We start from the raw sequence: 18,094 nt of genomic DNA, 5'->3' as shown, positions 1-18,094 counted from the left end.
AAAAATTACACGTGGTGCACAAATATTTAACCATTCTATTCCTTAATCCTCATTCATTCTAGCTACATAAGGTTTTTTGCAGGATAGTAACTCTCCATGATGAGTTCTGTTTGTGCTAAGCTTATACACGTTTAACTTAGTAACAGATGAAAAATACAAGAAAATGGTGCTGATGGCGTAAAAAAATAAAAACCATTAAGTTTTTTCTTTTGTCAAATTAGACCAATGTTTCCACAGTTTACCATCACTTGACCTAAAATTAATAAGTATTATTTATTTCAAGAAAAATAAGTGCATAAGACAACAAAACTTAACATGTCACAAATTCTGGGCCTTTTTTAATGTTACAAGTAAAATAATTAAAACAAGATTCCCAGTTGCCTGTGATAAACACTTAGGAATTTGCTTACAATCTAAAGAATGATGAAACAGCTCAGGTTTGTGCACTGTCATTACCAAAATGTGTAGACACCATCTACTGTACATCATGGAAGAGTGAGCTGTATGTTTGCCCAACAGTGATATAGTTTTTACCAAAGGAAAATATTAAAGCAGCTTTACTTATGAAAATATGTAGAAATGTGCTGCACATCAAATGAAGCAGTAGAGCAAAAAGTGGAAACTGGACAAAAATAAAGGGACAGGTAAAGTTTAAAACAAACTAAACTGGAGATGAAATGCATAGTGAGGAAGCAATGAAATACAATGAGCAGTATCTATAATGTGGAATATGACCATCCTCCACTTATTTTCATGCAGGCAGTGATTAAAAGGACAGTTTGTGGGTTCAACGATTAGCTGATGAGCTGCTTGTTCCGTTTCTCCTTAGAGCGGCCCTTATGAGGAACGTTGGCATCGCTTTGACTCAGTGCCGTTCGCGTCACTGTGGACATGCCGTCCACAAACTTAGTCTTGAAAAGGACGTTGGCATTGGTGAACATTCCGTCTTTCAAAGAGACGACCACAAACTGCAATAGAGACAAACAAAGCCTCAGAAATCCCAAGTAGCATCTCCACAAGCTAATATTAGCATATCGCTGATACAAAGCATTTGTGTGCAGTTATAAGCCTGAAACGTGCATGTTTCAACTCACCTGAGAGTGTCTGAAGTGTGCGCGCAGCATCTGTCCAATATTCTGTGTGTGAGACAGATCCAGAGCAGCATCCACCTCGTCCAGGATGTAGATGGGAGCAGGTTTGAACAGCAGCATGGCTAGGATCAGCGACAGAGCCACGAGGGACCTGTAACGTAAAACACAGGAGCATCATCCACAAAGGTGTTCAGGATCCTTTGTGATCATCTCATTACATTTACTGACCTTTGACCTCCACTGAGCTCAGTCAGATTCTCCTTCCAGGTGTTCCCCAAAGCCACTTTAAACTCCAGCCCATCCAGGACCCCACAGCCCTGTGGAGGAGCCAGCTTGGCTGTAGCTCCTGGAAGCAGCGTGGAGAAAATAGAGCCGAAGTCTTTGTTCACCTATGGAAAAAAGGAATTTAGAGCACATACTGTACATGTGCCTGAAGTTGTTGTTTTTTTTTTTTTAATGCATCCTTTTTGTGTGTGTAGACATTAGAATCAAATCATTTCAAAAACTTTTTACAGTGTTTGTTTCTCAAAGGGGCAACTGGAACAGGTCGGGCTTGAAAGTTCACCTTCCTTAAAAGTGGGGAACACCCCAAAAAAGTTTGAGACCCATTGACTGTGAATCCCAGACGGCCTGTGGGACTAAAACCAGTATAGTTTATCATCAGATACCAACCTTCTGCCATGCCACATTCAAAGCTTCGTTCTTTTTCTGGTCGAGCTCCTCAATGGTCTGCAGGATCTTGGCTTTGTCGTTCTCCACGATCCTTTTCTTCTTCATCAGGTCGTTGTACTAATGAAGTAAAACATTGTCCACAAATAAACATTTGCAGCAGGAATGGTGAGAAACTGACCGGTTCCACTATGAACCCTCACCCTCTCCTCCGCCTCGTTCAGCATGTTCATGGCCCTTTTGTTGACGTTGCGCTCCAGCTTGGTGGTGGTGTCCTCTAGTTTCTTCAGCCGCTGGCCGGCCTCACGGGGGTTGTTGGTTTTGAAGTCATAGGAGGTGTTTGGCTGGCCGAAGAATTGACGCTCTGATCGGATCCAGTCATGCTCCTCGAGCATCCGGGTCACCTGACGGAAGGAAGGGTGAAAAATATTTGAATGAAAGGGTCAGACAGAGGACATCACTGACACAGGTGTGATCAATAACACCACTACGTACCTTATCAACAGCTTCCTGGCTGTCTTTGCAGTGTTTACTGATGTTGTGCTCCATCTCTTTAATCTTCAGTTGGACCTCATTGTTCTGCTCTCTTATGATATTAGCCTCTTTACTCTTTGCCTAAAGTCATTCATTTAAATAGTCAGACTTTCAATAAGCACTCAAGCACTGTGAATAGAAGTTAGCGACAAACACCAAGAAACAAAAACCTTTTTCATTTGTTGCATTATTGTAATCTTCCATTAATACTTTACCTTCAGCTCTTTGTCTTGGGCCATGATGACCTCCTTCTGCTTGGTGAGCTCCTCCTGGGCTTTACGAACAGCCTCCTACAACACAGGATCGTGAGATAAGGGAGGACAACAATTATATCATCAATAAGCTTAGCTTACTTGACAACAACACAGTTGCAGTTATTGATTATTTTTGCAGTTGATTCATTTCTTCAATTTGATTCAATGATTTGTAAAAAGGAAAAAATGAGAAACACCTGTGGTGATCTGACAACAGGTCAGTGTGTGAAATGTGTGTTCACTAGGGCTGAGCGATTTTGCCTTAAAAAGGAAATTCGAGTTTTTTATTTCTCCAATGCAACTTAAAAATGACAGCAGACATCAGATATATTGTCAAAAGTGCAACTTTATTGCTGTGATTGTCCTCAAGTGTTAAAATGCATAGAACAATCCCAAAAAAAAAAAAAAAAAAGTAAATGAGGCTCTGTCATTCAACAATTTCATGCTTTAACCCAGGTTTAAGCAAAAGTGCAACAGCAACTTCACAGTAGCTTAAATTTTCTGATTAAGAAATCAGATAACTACATATATAGCATAGTGAATAAAAAAATGAAACGTGCCTGTAGCACACATACAGTATAGCCTACTCAAAGGGTAAACAAAGAGGGGACTGGCTCACATCGCGCTACGGTAACCCACAAGGACGGACCACAAAAAAGTCCCAAAAAACTGTGGTGGGAAAAAAATATAAAAATAAATAAAACAAAATATACATTATTTTTTTTCCCAAACTCGAATTTGCAAAATAAAAATCGTTTTTAATCTACAAATTTGATAAATCGATTATACTGATTTTTTGCCCAGCTCTAATCAAACAATCAAAGTACAAAAGTACAGCTGTGGACGTTATCCACTGCTGTAGTATTACCTTGTTCTGAGTCACGGTAACAGTCATGCTGTCAATCTGCTCCTGAATGGCTTTCATGGCCTCGTCCACAGCCTGAATCTGCTGCTCATACCCAGCCTGCTCCCTCTGCAGCTCCTCCAGCTCCAGAACCACAGCAGCTGACTCCTGCACATCACAGTGCCACAGGTTTGGCACAACATTAGTGATCCATAAACAGCATCACTCCAGTGTAATGGAAGCTACAACAATGATCAAGTTACATATTCATGCCATAGGACTGTTACTCAGAGGTTTTAAATGTCGACTGTACCTGCTGCTTCTCCTTCAGCTTCTTGTTGAAAGCATCAGCTTTGGCCTTGGCTGCGTTCAGCCTCTGCTGAGCAGCCTTTAACTCCTTCTCCCGCTCGGCGTCAGCGTTTTTCATCTTGTTCTCCAGCACCTTGTATTTCTCCTCTGCTCGCTTCTGCACCTCCTTAGTGACTCTCAGAGTCTCCTCACTTTCCTCTGGTTTGACAAACAACACATTGTCCAGTGGGTTATTTATTTAGATCACAGCTGTGCATTTTGTTACCATGTGTAGCTGCATATATAGAAAATGTGCTTTTTAACAGCTCTGACCGATTGCCTTGCGTAGCCTCTCCAGCTCCTCTTGCTGCTGGTGGAAGGAGCTTTGCTGCATTTTGGCCTCTAGTATCTGTTCCTCCTCCACCTTCAGCTCATGCTGCTGTTTCAGCTGCCGATACCTGCACAGAAACAAAGAAATATAAAAATCATTCAATAATACATGATAAAAAAAATGTAATCAACTCAATGAGCTCCAGTTTTTTTTTAATTTATAATTAAAAGTGCAATTTATTTCCATTAATTATTTGTATATTTGACAGCTCTATTGTCTATTGTGTCTAGCTTAGCACAAACCATTATGACATATGGAAAAAAATACATTAAAACCATTCTAGTTTATTGTTTTATGAAGAGCTTTCATCCTAGCTCTACACTGACTCTTGACTAAATCTGATTTTATCAACTTTTAATGAGATTTCAAAGAAAGTTTACCAGTAATAGCTATTGTGTGAGGAAAATCCAATTTACAACATTATCTGGCAGCTCATTGTGTGGCAATTTTTCTGTAAATATTCCATTTAAACCACACATGTACTGTAAATCGCCATTTCTTTTTATCAATTTGTGTGTGTGCATTTTCATCTGCATACTTCTCAGCAGTTCCCTTGAGGCTGGCCAGCTGTTCCTCAATGTCCTGTAGTTGGGTTTCTTTGGCATTTAGGCCATCTTGAACCTCTTTGACCTCCTGCAGACTCGTCAGCACTGATGCTGACTGGGAACGGGCCCCTGCAACCAAAAGCAAGGAGAAACACAAAAACAGAAAAGCTTGTGTGAAAACTGATTGTCACATCCTTGTGATAACTTATTTTGGTACACGAGTACTGTAGTTTTCTATTTTCCTTTGCCAAATCTCACCTCCACTCAACGTTCCTTGTGGGTCAAAGATGTCTCCGCCAAGAGTGACAGTTTTGGTCATCACCTGCTTATCAAAAGCCACTTTCTTGGCATTGTCAAGTGTGTCACACACTAACGTTGAGCCAAACACGTACTCCATGGCTTTACGCAGATCAGACTCGTAACCAACCAGGGACAGAGCTGTGTGAGCATTGTCCTCTCCCACCTGAGAAAGAGCAGAACAAAGAGTTTTACTCTTATTCTTTGATTGTTCCCCACACAAAGAGAAACCTCCCATTAAAAAGAAAAAAAGATAAATCACCAGGTTTTTGGCCGTTCTGATGACTTTGTCATTAAGTGTCTTGGCAGAGATTTTGTTCAGAGGAATGATGGTGTATCTCCGCTGCAGCTCTCCCTTTTCCAACAGCTTTTTACCAGTGACCTAGCAAAGCCAAATCAACCAACCAAACTAGAGTCAAACAACATGAAAAATTACACATAACACACAAGCATGCCTAAAGTATAAAGACATTATTTAAAAAAACAACTGATCACGTTGCAAACCGACCTCTGTGTCAACAACGATGTTATAGAGCCGCCCGCCTGCAACCACCTCCAGAGCTGTAGCGTAGGACGTATCACCGACACTGATCAGGTTGGCGAGCAGCCCCTTGACTTTGCTGCGGTCCCAGCCTCTCTCTGGATCTCTAAGAGACAATTATTAAACCAGGTACAAAATAAAACTTTTACTGCTTTTCATAAAGTCCTTGTTGCAGTTTAAAATGAAGAATGTTTGTCAACAGTGTGATCTCTTCTTTTAACATCTTTGTTGTTACTTTAGCTACAGTATATACAAACTAATTCTGCATTCTTTGGGACCTTTACCTTAAATGTAAAGGGGTGATTCCATGTCATTTCACAAATGGCCCACGCACTTCGGCCTCAAAATGTGTGGAAAAAAAAAAAAAAAAAATAATAAACAATAAATGAGAAGACACAGAGGCAAGATACAATGACCTCATGTAAAGTATTTTAACCTAAAGTTGGGGTCCAAAATAAAAAGTTGCATAAATATATATCTATGTATCCCAAGAAAGAGTAACCTTTAAACTATGAATTAAAACAAATCACATTTTTTTCTTACATTCACACATGCAGTTGAAAATAGTATATGTATATATATATATATATATATATATATATATATATATATATATATATATATATATATATATATATATAAAGTATTTCTTCAGATTTCAAGAGACTGTCAGCCAAGAACCAATGCATACATCTGACTAATCATTAGTGATGTGAACAGTCTATGTACGCAGCCCAAACATGTTCGAGCCCAGCAAACTTTTTTCCAATTTTGAGGGGCTGGCATGTCCACCAAATAGGATGTATAGCAGACACTTTTATATATTCTGAAAGGTTAGGTGGAGTTGTGTTACGAGACTACATTTCAGTTTTCTATGTGGTGTAATTTTTTGAGATATTGGAAGCTGAAAATGGAAGAAAAATAAGGACGCACGAAAAACACTAAATCACTAAATTCTCCATATATCAAAGTATTCATCCAATGAAAGTAAACATTTACACTGTGTAATGTGAATTATTAAGGAACAATTTGTAAAAATTTGTTGAAATGACCCAAAGTAATTTCAAATGTATCTCGTGTTTTGTTAAAGTCCTTACTTGTAGTGAAAGCGCAGGTTAGGGAAGCGCGACACGAGACGCTCATAGGTCTGTTTTAGTTGAGCCACGTCTCTGGACAGCTGCCTTCTCGTCTCCAGTAATCGTTCTTCCTTCCCATCTACATGAAGAAAAAACAATGGTTAGAACCAGAGGTGTGTGCAGAGAAGAAATGAGGAAAGCAAACGTTACCTTCATAGTTTAGCTTGGCGAGCTCAGCCTCTAAACTCTCTCGGCTTTTCCTAACAGCTTTCAGGTTGTCTTGGTCCTTCTTGTAGCCACTGTCCATCTTCTTCACCTCTGCCTGTTTGGTCTGCAGCTCAGTCTTTGCATGTTTCAGGGTCATATGAGCCTAGAAAAGAGGAAAAACCAACCAAAATAACCCAGTAAAAGTAAATATCTTTATTTCTTCTACATTCTGTTATACAACACAACCATAATGTGATGTGAAGTGTGGACAACAATCAGAATTTATGTTTGAAAATGCCTCAATTTCCCACCTGTTTGGCCTCAGTCTCAGCTTTGCTTATGTCATTCTTGCATGTCATCATCTGGCCAGCGAGCGTGGCCTCCTCTCCATCTTCATTACTGGAGAGACCTGCAGACACAGCCTTGAAATGCTGCTCAGCAGCTTCCAGTTCAGCCCCATCTTTCTGCCCCTCCTCCTGTAGAGTTTGGAGCCGCTCGGTCACCTTCGACACCTCCTTTTCTTTTACAACCAGCATTTTCTTATCCTGAAGATCAGCAAGAAAAACGGCATTAATCCAGTTGTTGACTCTAGGACATTTTTTTTGCAGCCCAATATATGTGGCTTACTCAATCCCCTAATAAATACCTCCTCCATACTCTTCACAAGCTCCTTCCTCTTCTTGTTTTCATCATTGAGATTTTGCTTTTTTAAGTCAAGTGCACTTTGAGCTTTGGCATCCACACGCTGTACATCAGCTAGAGTCTCTTCCAGGGTTTTTAATACACCATTCACCTCCTGTAATGGACAAAAAACCAGTTTATGGATTACTAATACAGTGTAGAAAATAAAAATCCATGACAGAAAAAAAAATAATTGTAAATTAACACCTTTTTAAACGAATGAAAAACATTAAAAAGAAGAAGAAAAAAAAAAAGTGTTTCAACCGAAATTAAAAAATATCTTTTGCACACTGTGTGTGTGTGTGTGTGTAGAATACCTGGTCCTTCTTCTTCTGCAGCTCCTCAATCTGAGCTGAGAGCTCCTGGGCTTTGCTCTCGTTCTCCGTCATGCTGCTTTGCATCTCTGCTATGTTACCTTGCATCGCCTTCAACTTCTCTGCTGACTTTAGCTTCGTCTCCTCTGCGCACACAAACAGCCAGGCCACATACAGCCGGGACAGGTGCTGGATTTCACGCATCAGCTTCTGGTATTCCAAATATGATGAGCGTTCCTGCAGATGGAAAGAAATTATAATAATAAAAATGAAGTGTGCGTCAAACTTGCAAATGTAAGTCACACTAATAAAAAATAAAATAACTTACTTCTTTTAGTTTCTGCATTGTTGGAGTTATTTCCTCATCCAAAATCTAAAGGAAACCAAAAGAGGCGGGGCTTTACAGCCACTTGCTACAGTATGGAATGTAACATTATCACAGATGCGTTCAGGTGTTTCTCTTACATTATTTATTTCTTTCAGCTTGGCTTCCTTCTTCTCGATGGTCTTCTGAGCACTGATCTTTTTACATTCATACATCCTGGTGCCTGCGGCCTCCTCAATCATGGCGAGAATCTGGATGAAAGTTAAGAGTCATTTCTCACCGTCCACAACGTCAGAACAGTGTAAAGAACAGTAAGAAGATGTCTATCTTTTTACCTCTGGTGGCTTCATATTCAGCACTTTTGTTATCCTTCCCTAAAATATTAGAAATATAATAAGATACACTAACATCTGTGAAAAGACTCGATACCTGACTACACCATACATATTACCGGAGGATAAGAAGCATAACTGACCTGCATGATGAGGAAATGTGGGTTGTTGACATTGAGACCAATAGAGCAGAATAGATCCTGCACCCTAGTGTTATTGGCGTTGACTCCATTGATGAGATATTTATTTCTGCCACCAATTACCACCTTAATGTAAAAAAAAAAAAGAAAGACAAAGCATGTTTAACAAATCAAACAGTTGTATTGCATTTCTAATACAAATTAGAAAAGTGTTTTAATATTTTAACAAAATAATACAGAATTCGTAAACACAAACAAAAACAAAATTAAAAAAAATTAAAACAATTAAAACAATTATAGCAGGAGTGTCACATTTTAGATCAGGGACAAAATACGGGGGAATTTGATCTCAAGTGGGCTGCAGATTTGTGAGCAATTTCTATTTAATTTGGGGAAATTTTGTGGAATGACTGAATGTAAATTGCATCATTTTGGAAAAATTTGAGTTTTTCAGCAATTTGAGATTAAAAAAATTACATCCTATGCTTATATCACATGGTCGTGAACTGTGAGTGCTGGCAAATATTGTGGAGTTTCATTGAATTTGTGTATTTGGAGGAACTGAGCTATTTACAACTAAATGAGTTGGTAATTTACATATTGATTGATGATATTTCTTTCATTTTTACATTCTCCTGGGGGCCGAATTAAAAGCTCAAAAGTGCCAGAGTTTGACACAAGTAATATTCTACAGCATCAGCAGTCTGCCTGAGAGCATCACAGTAATTTAACAAGGTACCTACAACACGACAAAGTAGAAAAACAACATACTGTAAAATAGGAGTATGACGATATCTCAATATTTTTTCGCACAATCAATTGATATGCTTTTTTTGGATTTCAAATTTATTTTATTTTTTTTTAAAAGCTTTTCTGCTTTTTCACTAACATGTGCAGGTACGTCTTCACAGAAATGTTATCACTGTTTGTTGAAGGAACTGGAATATTGCACTTTAATGGTGTCACTGGTAAGAAACACCCTATTTTTTGTTTACAGAGAGCACTATTGGTATGTTGACACTTATTTACAGAAATGTTGCACTAAAATAGTGTCACTGTTCATAGGACACTTTTTCAATTTATCGTCTTTCAGAGATATAAAAGAAAAATTGTAATTTTTCACTTAATCTTTTTTTCTTGTTATGTCAGATTATTGTAGATTGATTTCTGGCCAATATATTGATAATCACAGTATCGTCATATTGTGAGATAATCGTTATCTTGAGCTGTGTATCGCGTATTGTATCGTGAGGTACCCAAAGGTTCCCACCCCTACTGTATAACACAGTTAAGGCTGAACGATTAATTGCATTTGCGATATCATAAAACGCGATTTTCTAATTGCAAAAGCTGCATTTTTTCCCCCTTGTATTATCCTGTTAAGTTCAGAGTGTTTAAGAAGTGCAGTCCACATGTTTACATGTTTCATGAAACGTGAAGTTAGTTAGATATGTCGAAGAGGTAAAACCACAGATTTGTTTGCTTTATTGTTTAAATAAATCTGATGTTTATTATGAAACATATTGATTTATTGCTTGTGTTCATTGAAAAATAAATGACAAGAGGCCCTTGAAAAAAATAATTGCCTATTTTAAATCACAATATTGAGGAAAAAAATTGCAATTAGATTAATTTTTCAAAATTGTTCAGCTCTACTGTGTATCATCATTATTAATGATACTTTTACACAGCACTCCAGAATTTTGTTTTTGCGTCAACATGTCAGTCATTATGATGTATACAGACAATATGTTGAAAGCACAAAGGAAGAAAAAGCCTACAATATAGTTTAAATACACGTTAGGTGTTACAGTAGCTTAGTAAATTGCATTTCATCATATCATATGTATTTGTCAGTGTGTGATGACATGATTGCACATCATCCCTCCAGATAATCCCAGTCCCAGCCTGTGGTAGTTTCTCTGCTCACCTGTCTTGTGACTGTAATCTCATCGTGGGTTTCAAAGCCCAGAGGACTCTGGCTTTTATTGGAGTTGTCAAAAGTGATAGACACGGTTGCCTTGGTAATGCCTCCTTGTCCATTCTTGTAAACCAAATCCTGCAGGTTGGAGGCTCGTACCTGTAAACAACATGTTTAACTGGATAACAAAGCCATGACAAAGGTTACATGACAGTAAGTGAGGCATCAATACTTATTGGAAAAAACTTCTGTCAACCTCAGACTTTATCTGATTTAGTAATGCTATTAGGTGTGTTTTGAATAAATCAATAACTTACATGTGTGAGGTTAGAAATGCCCAGGAGGAAGCAGATGGAGTCCAGAATGTTGGATTTGCCGCTGCCATTGAGTCCAGTAATGGCGTTAAACAGCGGGTCAAAGCCGTTGATTTCCGTCCTGTGTGCGTAGGATTTGAACCCGTCTATGATAATAGACTTAATATGCATCTTTAGAGCCCCTCTCCGCACAAGTTTGTCTGTTAAGATAAGCCTGGTGGACCCGCTGCTCAGTATCTAACCTGGTATTTACAACCGACGAGCCCGACGCCTCTTTTTTAACTTGAATTTTGGCGGCAGGCTGAGGGCCTCTAGTGTGTCCAGTTTCTGCCTGTAGAAATAAAACCTGATGATACAAAGGAAATTATTTTTTTAATTGAAAAAAATATGAACACCGAATTTAAGTACTTAAAAAATGAAATGTAATGTATTGATGAAAACATTTATAATATTATAAGACATTTTCATCAGGCATTTATTGGTAGTCCTAATATACTCGAGTAGAGCTGGGTTTAGTTTTAGCGCCGCAATTTGGCACAAAGCTGAACTGTTACTGTACATGAAAAATATTAGGCAACCCCATACAAACAATTATTAGGCAAAGAAAGAAGAAAAAACAACAACAAAAAACACTGAACAAAGATGATGATTGCATTTTTTTTTAAATTCCAGACTCGTATATCTCCTTCTATAAGAAATGATGAATATATTAACTTTCAAGCCCATTTCAATGCAAATTGTTTGTTTTTTTGTTTAAGTCATGACATTTCATCCTATATGCATTAATCCGTAATGTAGCCTACGCATGTATGACACTAGAACAGTGGTTCCCAAACTTTTCACAGCCCCGTACCCCTTCAGACATTTAACTTGGAGCCATGTACCCCCTACTCCTGCACACTTCAAAAACTTAATAATGTAATGCGGGGTTTTTCAACCTTGGGGTCGTGATCCAATGTGGAGTCGCCTGGAATTCAAATTGAGTCCCCTGAAATGTTTAATAATTTAGATTAATAAAACCACTGATCACAAATTTATTTTTAAATTGTTTTAATTATTACTTTTCAAATTATTACACCACACACATACACACACACACACACACACACACACACACACACACACACACACACACACACACACACACACACACACACACACACACACACACACACACACACACAACAATCTTAAACACTTTCTCAAATATAAATCTAGTTAAAATAAAATGCAGCATGAAAATATCTGAGATGGTGCATCTTGTCACTTTGTGCACTAAATTACCCCTGGCAACAACAAACAAACAGAAGTCTCTGGAGACGCCAAATGATTGTGATATCATAATGGTGTCACTACCCAAAAAAGTTGGGAACCACTAATGTAATGTCACACATATATATATATATATAGCCCTACAGTAAAATGTGTCAATTAATTGTACCTATCCTGTTGAGGAATAATATATAATAATAATAAATTATTATAATTTGTAACCATGGGTAGTCTTAAATTGGCTAATGTGTAATCTGTGGCAATGCATGGAGACTCCTGACTACTGGTCCATTTATATTCTAGTTTTCAAATTAAATTTTTTTATTCGTGTACCCCCTTTGACAATTTGTGTACCCCACTTTGGGAACCTAGGAACTAGACCATTGTTTTTCATCCTTGGGGTCGTGACCCCATGTGAGGCCACCTGAAATTGAAATGGGGTCGCCTGATGTGTCAAGTAATTGATAAAAAAAAAACTATTTCTTAAAAAGACTTCACTGATTAAAATTATATTTTTTAAAATTTTTGAAATTAGTATTCTTTTTTTAAATTAACACATCACACATGATAAATATATTCTATACTCAAACTTTCTCAAATATAAATCATGGCAACTCTGTACTTGTAACACACAATAACAAATTCTAGAGTACAAAAGTCTGTGGTGTTGCCAGAAATTTGTGGAATGAAAATGGGTTCACGACACAAAAAAAAGTTGGGAACCACTGCACTAGATTGTTTATGTGATACAAGTTCATTTATTTTCCATTCTTTGCTTGTCATGTTTCATGGCGTTACAGCACAATGATGCCAATCTCAGCTTCCCTGGTTAACCTATCCACTACAACTCAATTTGATTTAAAATAAATGGTCAAAATAAAAAAGGAACACAAAGCCACATTTTATATATGTTTCAGTGCCAAGTAAGGGATTTTAAAGGTGATAACTATAACACCAAATGAAAAATATATGCGTCATTGTAATAGCTATTTGTATTTGTTTATCACCACTAAAAAATCACGATCTTTATACTGCAGCACAAAGAACATACAGTACATGCCATACGCCTTGTTATTATCTTAAACATACAGTTTAATCTCAAAATTTCTAAACCCCAGTTTCTCTAAGGAATACATGTGTGTGAATCTGTGTAATCATCAGGGCATAAACACCAATGAAAGCGAAAAGTATGCATGAAAAACGAAGCTTACATTTCAACAATTTAATATAAATATCCACAATAACAGACGGTACAACAAACATTCACTGACAGATCACAAACATACACAAGACAGTCTACTACTTTGAATGTGTGAGGAACTATCATTATGATTAAAATCTATTGGTAAATGTGTTTTTTTTTTTTTTTTTTTTCCAGAGATATAGAAATGAAAAATATGTTTACATACCTATAACATCATCAACACATGAAATTGAATTGGTAATCAAATAAACGTTGTTTTAAAAAACAACAACAACAACACACACACACACTCTTATATATTTCAAATAACACATGTAAAAAATATTATGCATCCAGCGGTACGGGACACATGGACAGGCAAACCAGATTGAAGGCATAGAAGCATATCTGTGATAAGACAATGCAGTCCCCTCTGTTGGAGTAGAAGGAGGTGGGCTTGATGTAGGCCCAGTCAAAGTTCCTCAGGTTCAGTGAACTCTGACAGTGCTGGTCACATAGAGCAACCAGGGCTCGCACGATAGAGTATTTTGCACAGCAGCTGGTAGCTGTTATTGTACGCACTTCATCAAAATGCAACAGGAAACAAGGATCATCCTGAGCAAATGAAAAAAAAAAAACAAAGAAATAAAGAATCATAAAACAAGAATAACAAAGCTTCCAGTGTTTTAGATTGCATAATGTTTTTAAAGGTTGGATCCATTTTCTATATATATATATAATGCGTATGTATTTTTAGATGTTTTAAAGGTATAAACAAACGTGAAATGACTTTATGAATAAACTCTATTGCTGAGTAAAAGATTAACACCATGCTGATATAGAAAGGTTGTCATGCATCCCCATTACATTAGGTAAGGTAAAGCAAATATAATGAAATAGTGCATTTCATAGGTAAAGCCACTCGATGTGCTTTACATGATTAAAAGAAAATTTTTTAACTGTCACTAAATGGCACTTTGTCTGAATAAAAAACAGATTATCATTATATTCAGAGTAACTATTATGAGTAAATTATATATTCTTATTTATATTATGGAAAATACTGTAGAAATAATAAAAAAATTCAACCCGACACTGCAAAACAATGTTATTTGCTCTTAAAAATAGATTTGTGTTTTACCACATCAGGATCTCGTCCATCAACCAAAGTCAGGTCATGCAGGGACCAGATCTCTGTCCTCCTGTAGCAGTCCTGAATGCTGGAGCGTTTGGTGCGACCTTTTTTGGTTCCACACTTTAATGATGCCTTGGATAACTGACAGTGCACGATACTCAACTGTACCACTTTGTTTTTTGCAACTGCAGAATGGAGGAGGAAAAAAGCCAAAGATGTCATATGTCAGTATCATATATTCTTCCGTTTTATGTAATATGTGTCTTTGTTTCAAATGAAAAACTAGAATAGAATAGAATAGAATAGACCTTTATTAATCCCCAGGGGGGAAATTCACATTTGCAGCAACACAGTATAAGAGCAGAGCATAAGAGTAACAACAAAAATAAATACTAACTAATAACGCAAAAGGTAGGACATATATACAGTAAGATAGAAAAACAACAACAACTGCAGAAAGAAAACAACAAATGTGCAATTGACAACTGAGAAATTTAGTTTGGGTGTGTGTGTGTCAGTGTGGTTAGGGGTATTGTGTTAAACAGTGGAGTTAAACATGATTGCTTTTGAAATTTCCTCACAATTCCCGGTGAATCATAGTGGTTATGTTATTTTTCTATCTCATCTGACTATGGAAAAGGATCCAAACTCATTTGCCATCAAATATTGCTAAGGGTTTTCAGTCAAAAAGAAGAGCTTTTTACCTGATACACAAAGAAAATGTCTTCCGTTTGAAGGCTCTTCAATCTCAATAAACTCCACAAGCCTTTGTTTTGCGGGTCGGAACAAAACTCTCTGCATCTCCTCCCTCAGAAGAGACGACATCACTGGAAAGATGGAGAGAAGGCTCAAAAGAATCACAAAAAGGCTTCACAAAACAATACAGTGCAGGCGAAAGAGAAGAGCAAGTGAAGACTGGTTAGGGAAAATCTGAAAAAGAACAAAGATGGGGAAAGGTAATTTAGGGATTGTGATAGAGGAGCATCCTCAAATCTGGCAGATGTGCAGTGGGAGGTGCTGATGTTGCCTCTGGTCATAATAAAAGTGTGTGGCTCCCAGTAAACACACACCGATCACTCTGTGCTAGTCACTGGGTTGATGATCCATGATCGCCTTTGATTAAAATACTGTTTTTAGATCAATCTACCCAACAGGGGGAAATCAAAGGCCAATTGCTTCATCGTTATATGTTTTTATTGCTTAAATTAGGATTCATTATGATGTTGTGCAGGTTTTCTTACTGGTTTCCACTGGTTATTGTATTTTTGCTGCTATAGAGACAGTCTTTGGCAAACACACGTGTTGCTGTGTGTTTGCATGTGGTCGTATGTTCCTTCATCACATGCAAAGTTTCTTCTTTATCTTTTTTGTTATAATAGCGATCTCTCTGTCTATTGTCCACAGGCTCCTCTACGGACATTGATATCTAATCTGGCACGTTGCCTAATGTTTGTCTGTGATTAAACGGTTGTTGTGTGGGAAAAGGATGTCCCACAGCACTCTGTTTCCATTACTGTGTAGTAATTCAATCTGTGAGAATAGGTAATAGTAGGGTAAAGCACTTTAAGATGGGGGAAGGGATTTATAGCCATATAAATGATGCTTTACTTGTTTGTGAACACAGGCCATGATATATTTCCCTTTAAAGTCTGATGTGTGACCAAATGTTTGGAATTCTTTAGTTTCCCATGTTGCCATTTGGCAGCTATGCAGAAGTGACCACATAAGAGCAAAGGGCTGATTTAATTTGTAGGAGTGTGGCGTCACTGAATTTGTCATATTTGTGAGAACAAAGATGAGTCGCTCCCCAGCTAAGTGCTTTATTGTTGTTCATGTTGATGGTTTTTGAGGGTGTTCACTTGAAAAGCTTTTTGCCTCTGAGATGGAAAGATCAGCAGATGGGCAGGAAGTTGTAAGGGAAGGAAATACACAAGTGTTGAATCTTATGAATAACACATGAGGCTTATTCTACTTATTTATCACGAGTTTGGCACCGTGCATTTGTTGTTTGAACTTCATGACTATTTGCAAAACAACTGAAATCACCCATTATTTAGTTGACAAAAAGTATATTTAAATTGTTCATTACCTTTCAATTTTTTCAGGGTCCTGTTTAGGTTTTTTTATGTAATTATCAAAGGTATTAGTTAATGTATTCAGCACCTTGTTTTAATGTTTAATCACTTAAAAAATGTTTGTAAGGGTACATTCACTTTCTTATAAGTAGATAGTCATCATTGTCAGGATCATGTTTTACCATCCATGCATAAGTATGGAGTTGGATTTAATTTAATAATTGGGAATTTACTTTTTTTTTTTTTTTTAAATAAAAAAAAACAAGTGTGAGATCTGTTTGAGAAACCTTTGCAATATTTGCTTTGGATGGACCAAATATTATCAATGAGCAATGCTTAAATGAATATGCAAATATTATATATCCAAGTCAGATATTTAATGTTTCACTAACTACTCAGTTGTTTTCGTCATCTTTTCATAAGTAACTGTGTCGAGTGGCGCTCTGGCGCCTCCTATCGACACAAACAAGCAACCGAAAATAATAAGACCACCCGAAAAAAATAAATAGTCAAAAGGATACAATGGAGGAAGATTTGTGTTTTTATTATTCAATAAAAAAACTTTTCAATTAAAAAAAAAATCAAAAAAAAAAAATCACTTCAATAAAAAACATTTTCAATCAAAGAAAACAAGTGTTCAAATCCAATTATTTGAGTCTCAAAAATGATTTTTGTACTTGAACGGATTTTTTTTCTTTGATTGAAAATATACATTTTTGAGTGAAGTCAACATTTTTGATTGAAATTGTTTTATTATTATTATTATTATTGAATAATAAAGACACAAATCTACCTCCATATCAAACCATATACACTTCAGATGTTTTATTTTATTTTATATTCAAATATATTAATATGTTTAATTAATGTGTAATTGTATCAAATACACCTGCAATTAAGTACCTGAAGTATAATTCATTTAAAACCCAGCTAAGAAAATGGTTTTTGAGTAATAAGAACTGCAATCATTCGCCCTGAGAGTCATGAATTCTCTTCCATTTTATTTTATATTTAAAATATGTATTGAACTATTTATTGAAACTGAATTATACATTTTTAGGAAAGTGAATTATAAAGTTTTATGAATGTTTTCATGCTGTTTAGAATGTGACATTTTTTATTGTACTAATGTGGATAGATTTTGTTTTTAGGGTGACTTTTAAAGCTGGGGTATGTAGAATCGTGCGGCGCTCCATGCTCTCCCCTAATTTTTAATAAACTATTTATTCCGTCTGTTCTCACAATCTTTCTCTGACTCTGGGCAGACTGCGCTGCCTGAAAGCGGATCGCTCGCAGTTCGCTGCACACACCGACTCTGCGTTCCTCCTGAACACGTTTGTGCCTTTATTTGGTTGCTTCTCCACCTCTGTCTTCCTTTTTCCTCTTGCTTTGCCATGCTTAAAACTGCGTTAAGACTTCAGCTGGAATGTAATGCCACGGGGCTGTCCCTACTCTCAGATCCAGAACGTGCATCGACTTTTGACGAGCAGCTCGAGCAGCCAATAGTAATGCTTAAAACAGCTCATGGATCGCCCTGTTGGTAGAAAGATCTCTGATTGGCTGAAGTCCAGCGTCACGCTGCCTGTATTTCTAAAGCTGATTTACAGAGCCAGGAGAAGGTGACGAGATTCACTGTCCACTAAGATACAATATAATAAGATGATT

At 37.0% G+C, this 18,094-nt stretch overlaps 2 protein-coding genes across 3 annotated transcripts in view; both read right to left on the bottom strand.

The window, feature by feature from the left end:
* Positions 1–433: 433 nt before the first annotated feature.
* Positions 434–10,935, bottom strand: smc2 (structural maintenance of chromosomes 2). The gene is made up of 25 exons (XM_028458253.1): positions 10,768–10,935; positions 10,460–10,609; positions 8,533–8,655; positions 8,393–8,431; positions 8,198–8,308; positions 8,061–8,105; positions 7,736–7,969; positions 7,384–7,533; positions 7,049–7,282; positions 6,741–6,900; positions 6,552–6,669; positions 5,422–5,560; positions 5,176–5,295; positions 4,875–5,079; positions 4,610–4,745; positions 4,014–4,138; positions 3,706–3,899; positions 3,417–3,560; positions 2,510–2,584; positions 2,256–2,375; positions 1,964–2,164; positions 1,764–1,880; positions 1,320–1,480; positions 1,095–1,242; positions 434–968 (listed from the first exon to the last, which is right to left on the bottom strand). The coding sequence occupies exons 1-25, from the start codon at positions 10,933–10,935 to the stop codon at positions 795–797; spliced, it is 3,591 nt and encodes a 1,196-aa protein (XP_028314054.1). The 3' UTR covers positions 434–794.
* Positions 10,936–13,154: 2,219 nt separating this feature from the next.
* exoc1l (exocyst complex component 1 like) overlaps positions 13,155–18,094 on the bottom strand; it is a 6,790-nt gene continuing 1,850 nt past the window's right edge. Inside the window, exons 2-4 of one of the 2 annotated variants that reach the window (XM_028458802.1) lie at positions 15,059–15,181; positions 14,361–14,539; positions 13,155–13,834 (exon numbers count right to left, since the gene is read on the bottom strand). In XM_028458802.1, coding sequence (XP_028314603.1) covers positions 13,565–13,834; positions 14,361–14,539; positions 15,059–15,179 — 570 coding nt within the window. In that variant the 5' untranslated portion in view covers positions 15,180–15,181 and the 3' untranslated portion in view covers positions 13,155–13,564. Of the gene's footprint in view, positions 13,835–14,360; positions 14,540–15,058; positions 15,502–18,094 lie in introns of those variants that run through there. The other variant, XM_028458724.1, reaches the window with a different exon arrangement.

Source organism: Gouania willdenowi, chromosome 1 (assembly GCF_900634775.1).
Source record: "Gouania willdenowi chromosome 1, fGouWil2.1, whole genome shotgun sequence".
In the NCBI taxonomy this organism is placed as follows: domain Eukaryota; kingdom Metazoa; phylum Chordata; class Actinopteri; order Blenniiformes; family Gobiesocidae; genus Gouania; species Gouania willdenowi.
This window is presented reverse-complemented; position numbering and strand designations above follow the sequence as displayed.

Bases quoted from the DNA above. Each gene is read 5' to 3' on its own strand.
- smc2 (XM_028458253.1), bottom strand. From the start codon at position 10,935: ATGCATATTAAGTCTATTATCATAGACGGGTTCAAATCCTACGCACAC. The intron at 7,534-7,735 runs GTATTCTACACA...TGTCCATTACAG, and splicing joins TGCAGAAGAAGAAGGACCAG to GAGGTGAATGGTGTATTAAA. The intron at 6,670-6,740 runs GTAACGTTTGCT...TTCTTCATGTAG, and splicing joins CGCCAAGCTAAACTATGAAG to ATGGGAAGGAAGAACGATTA.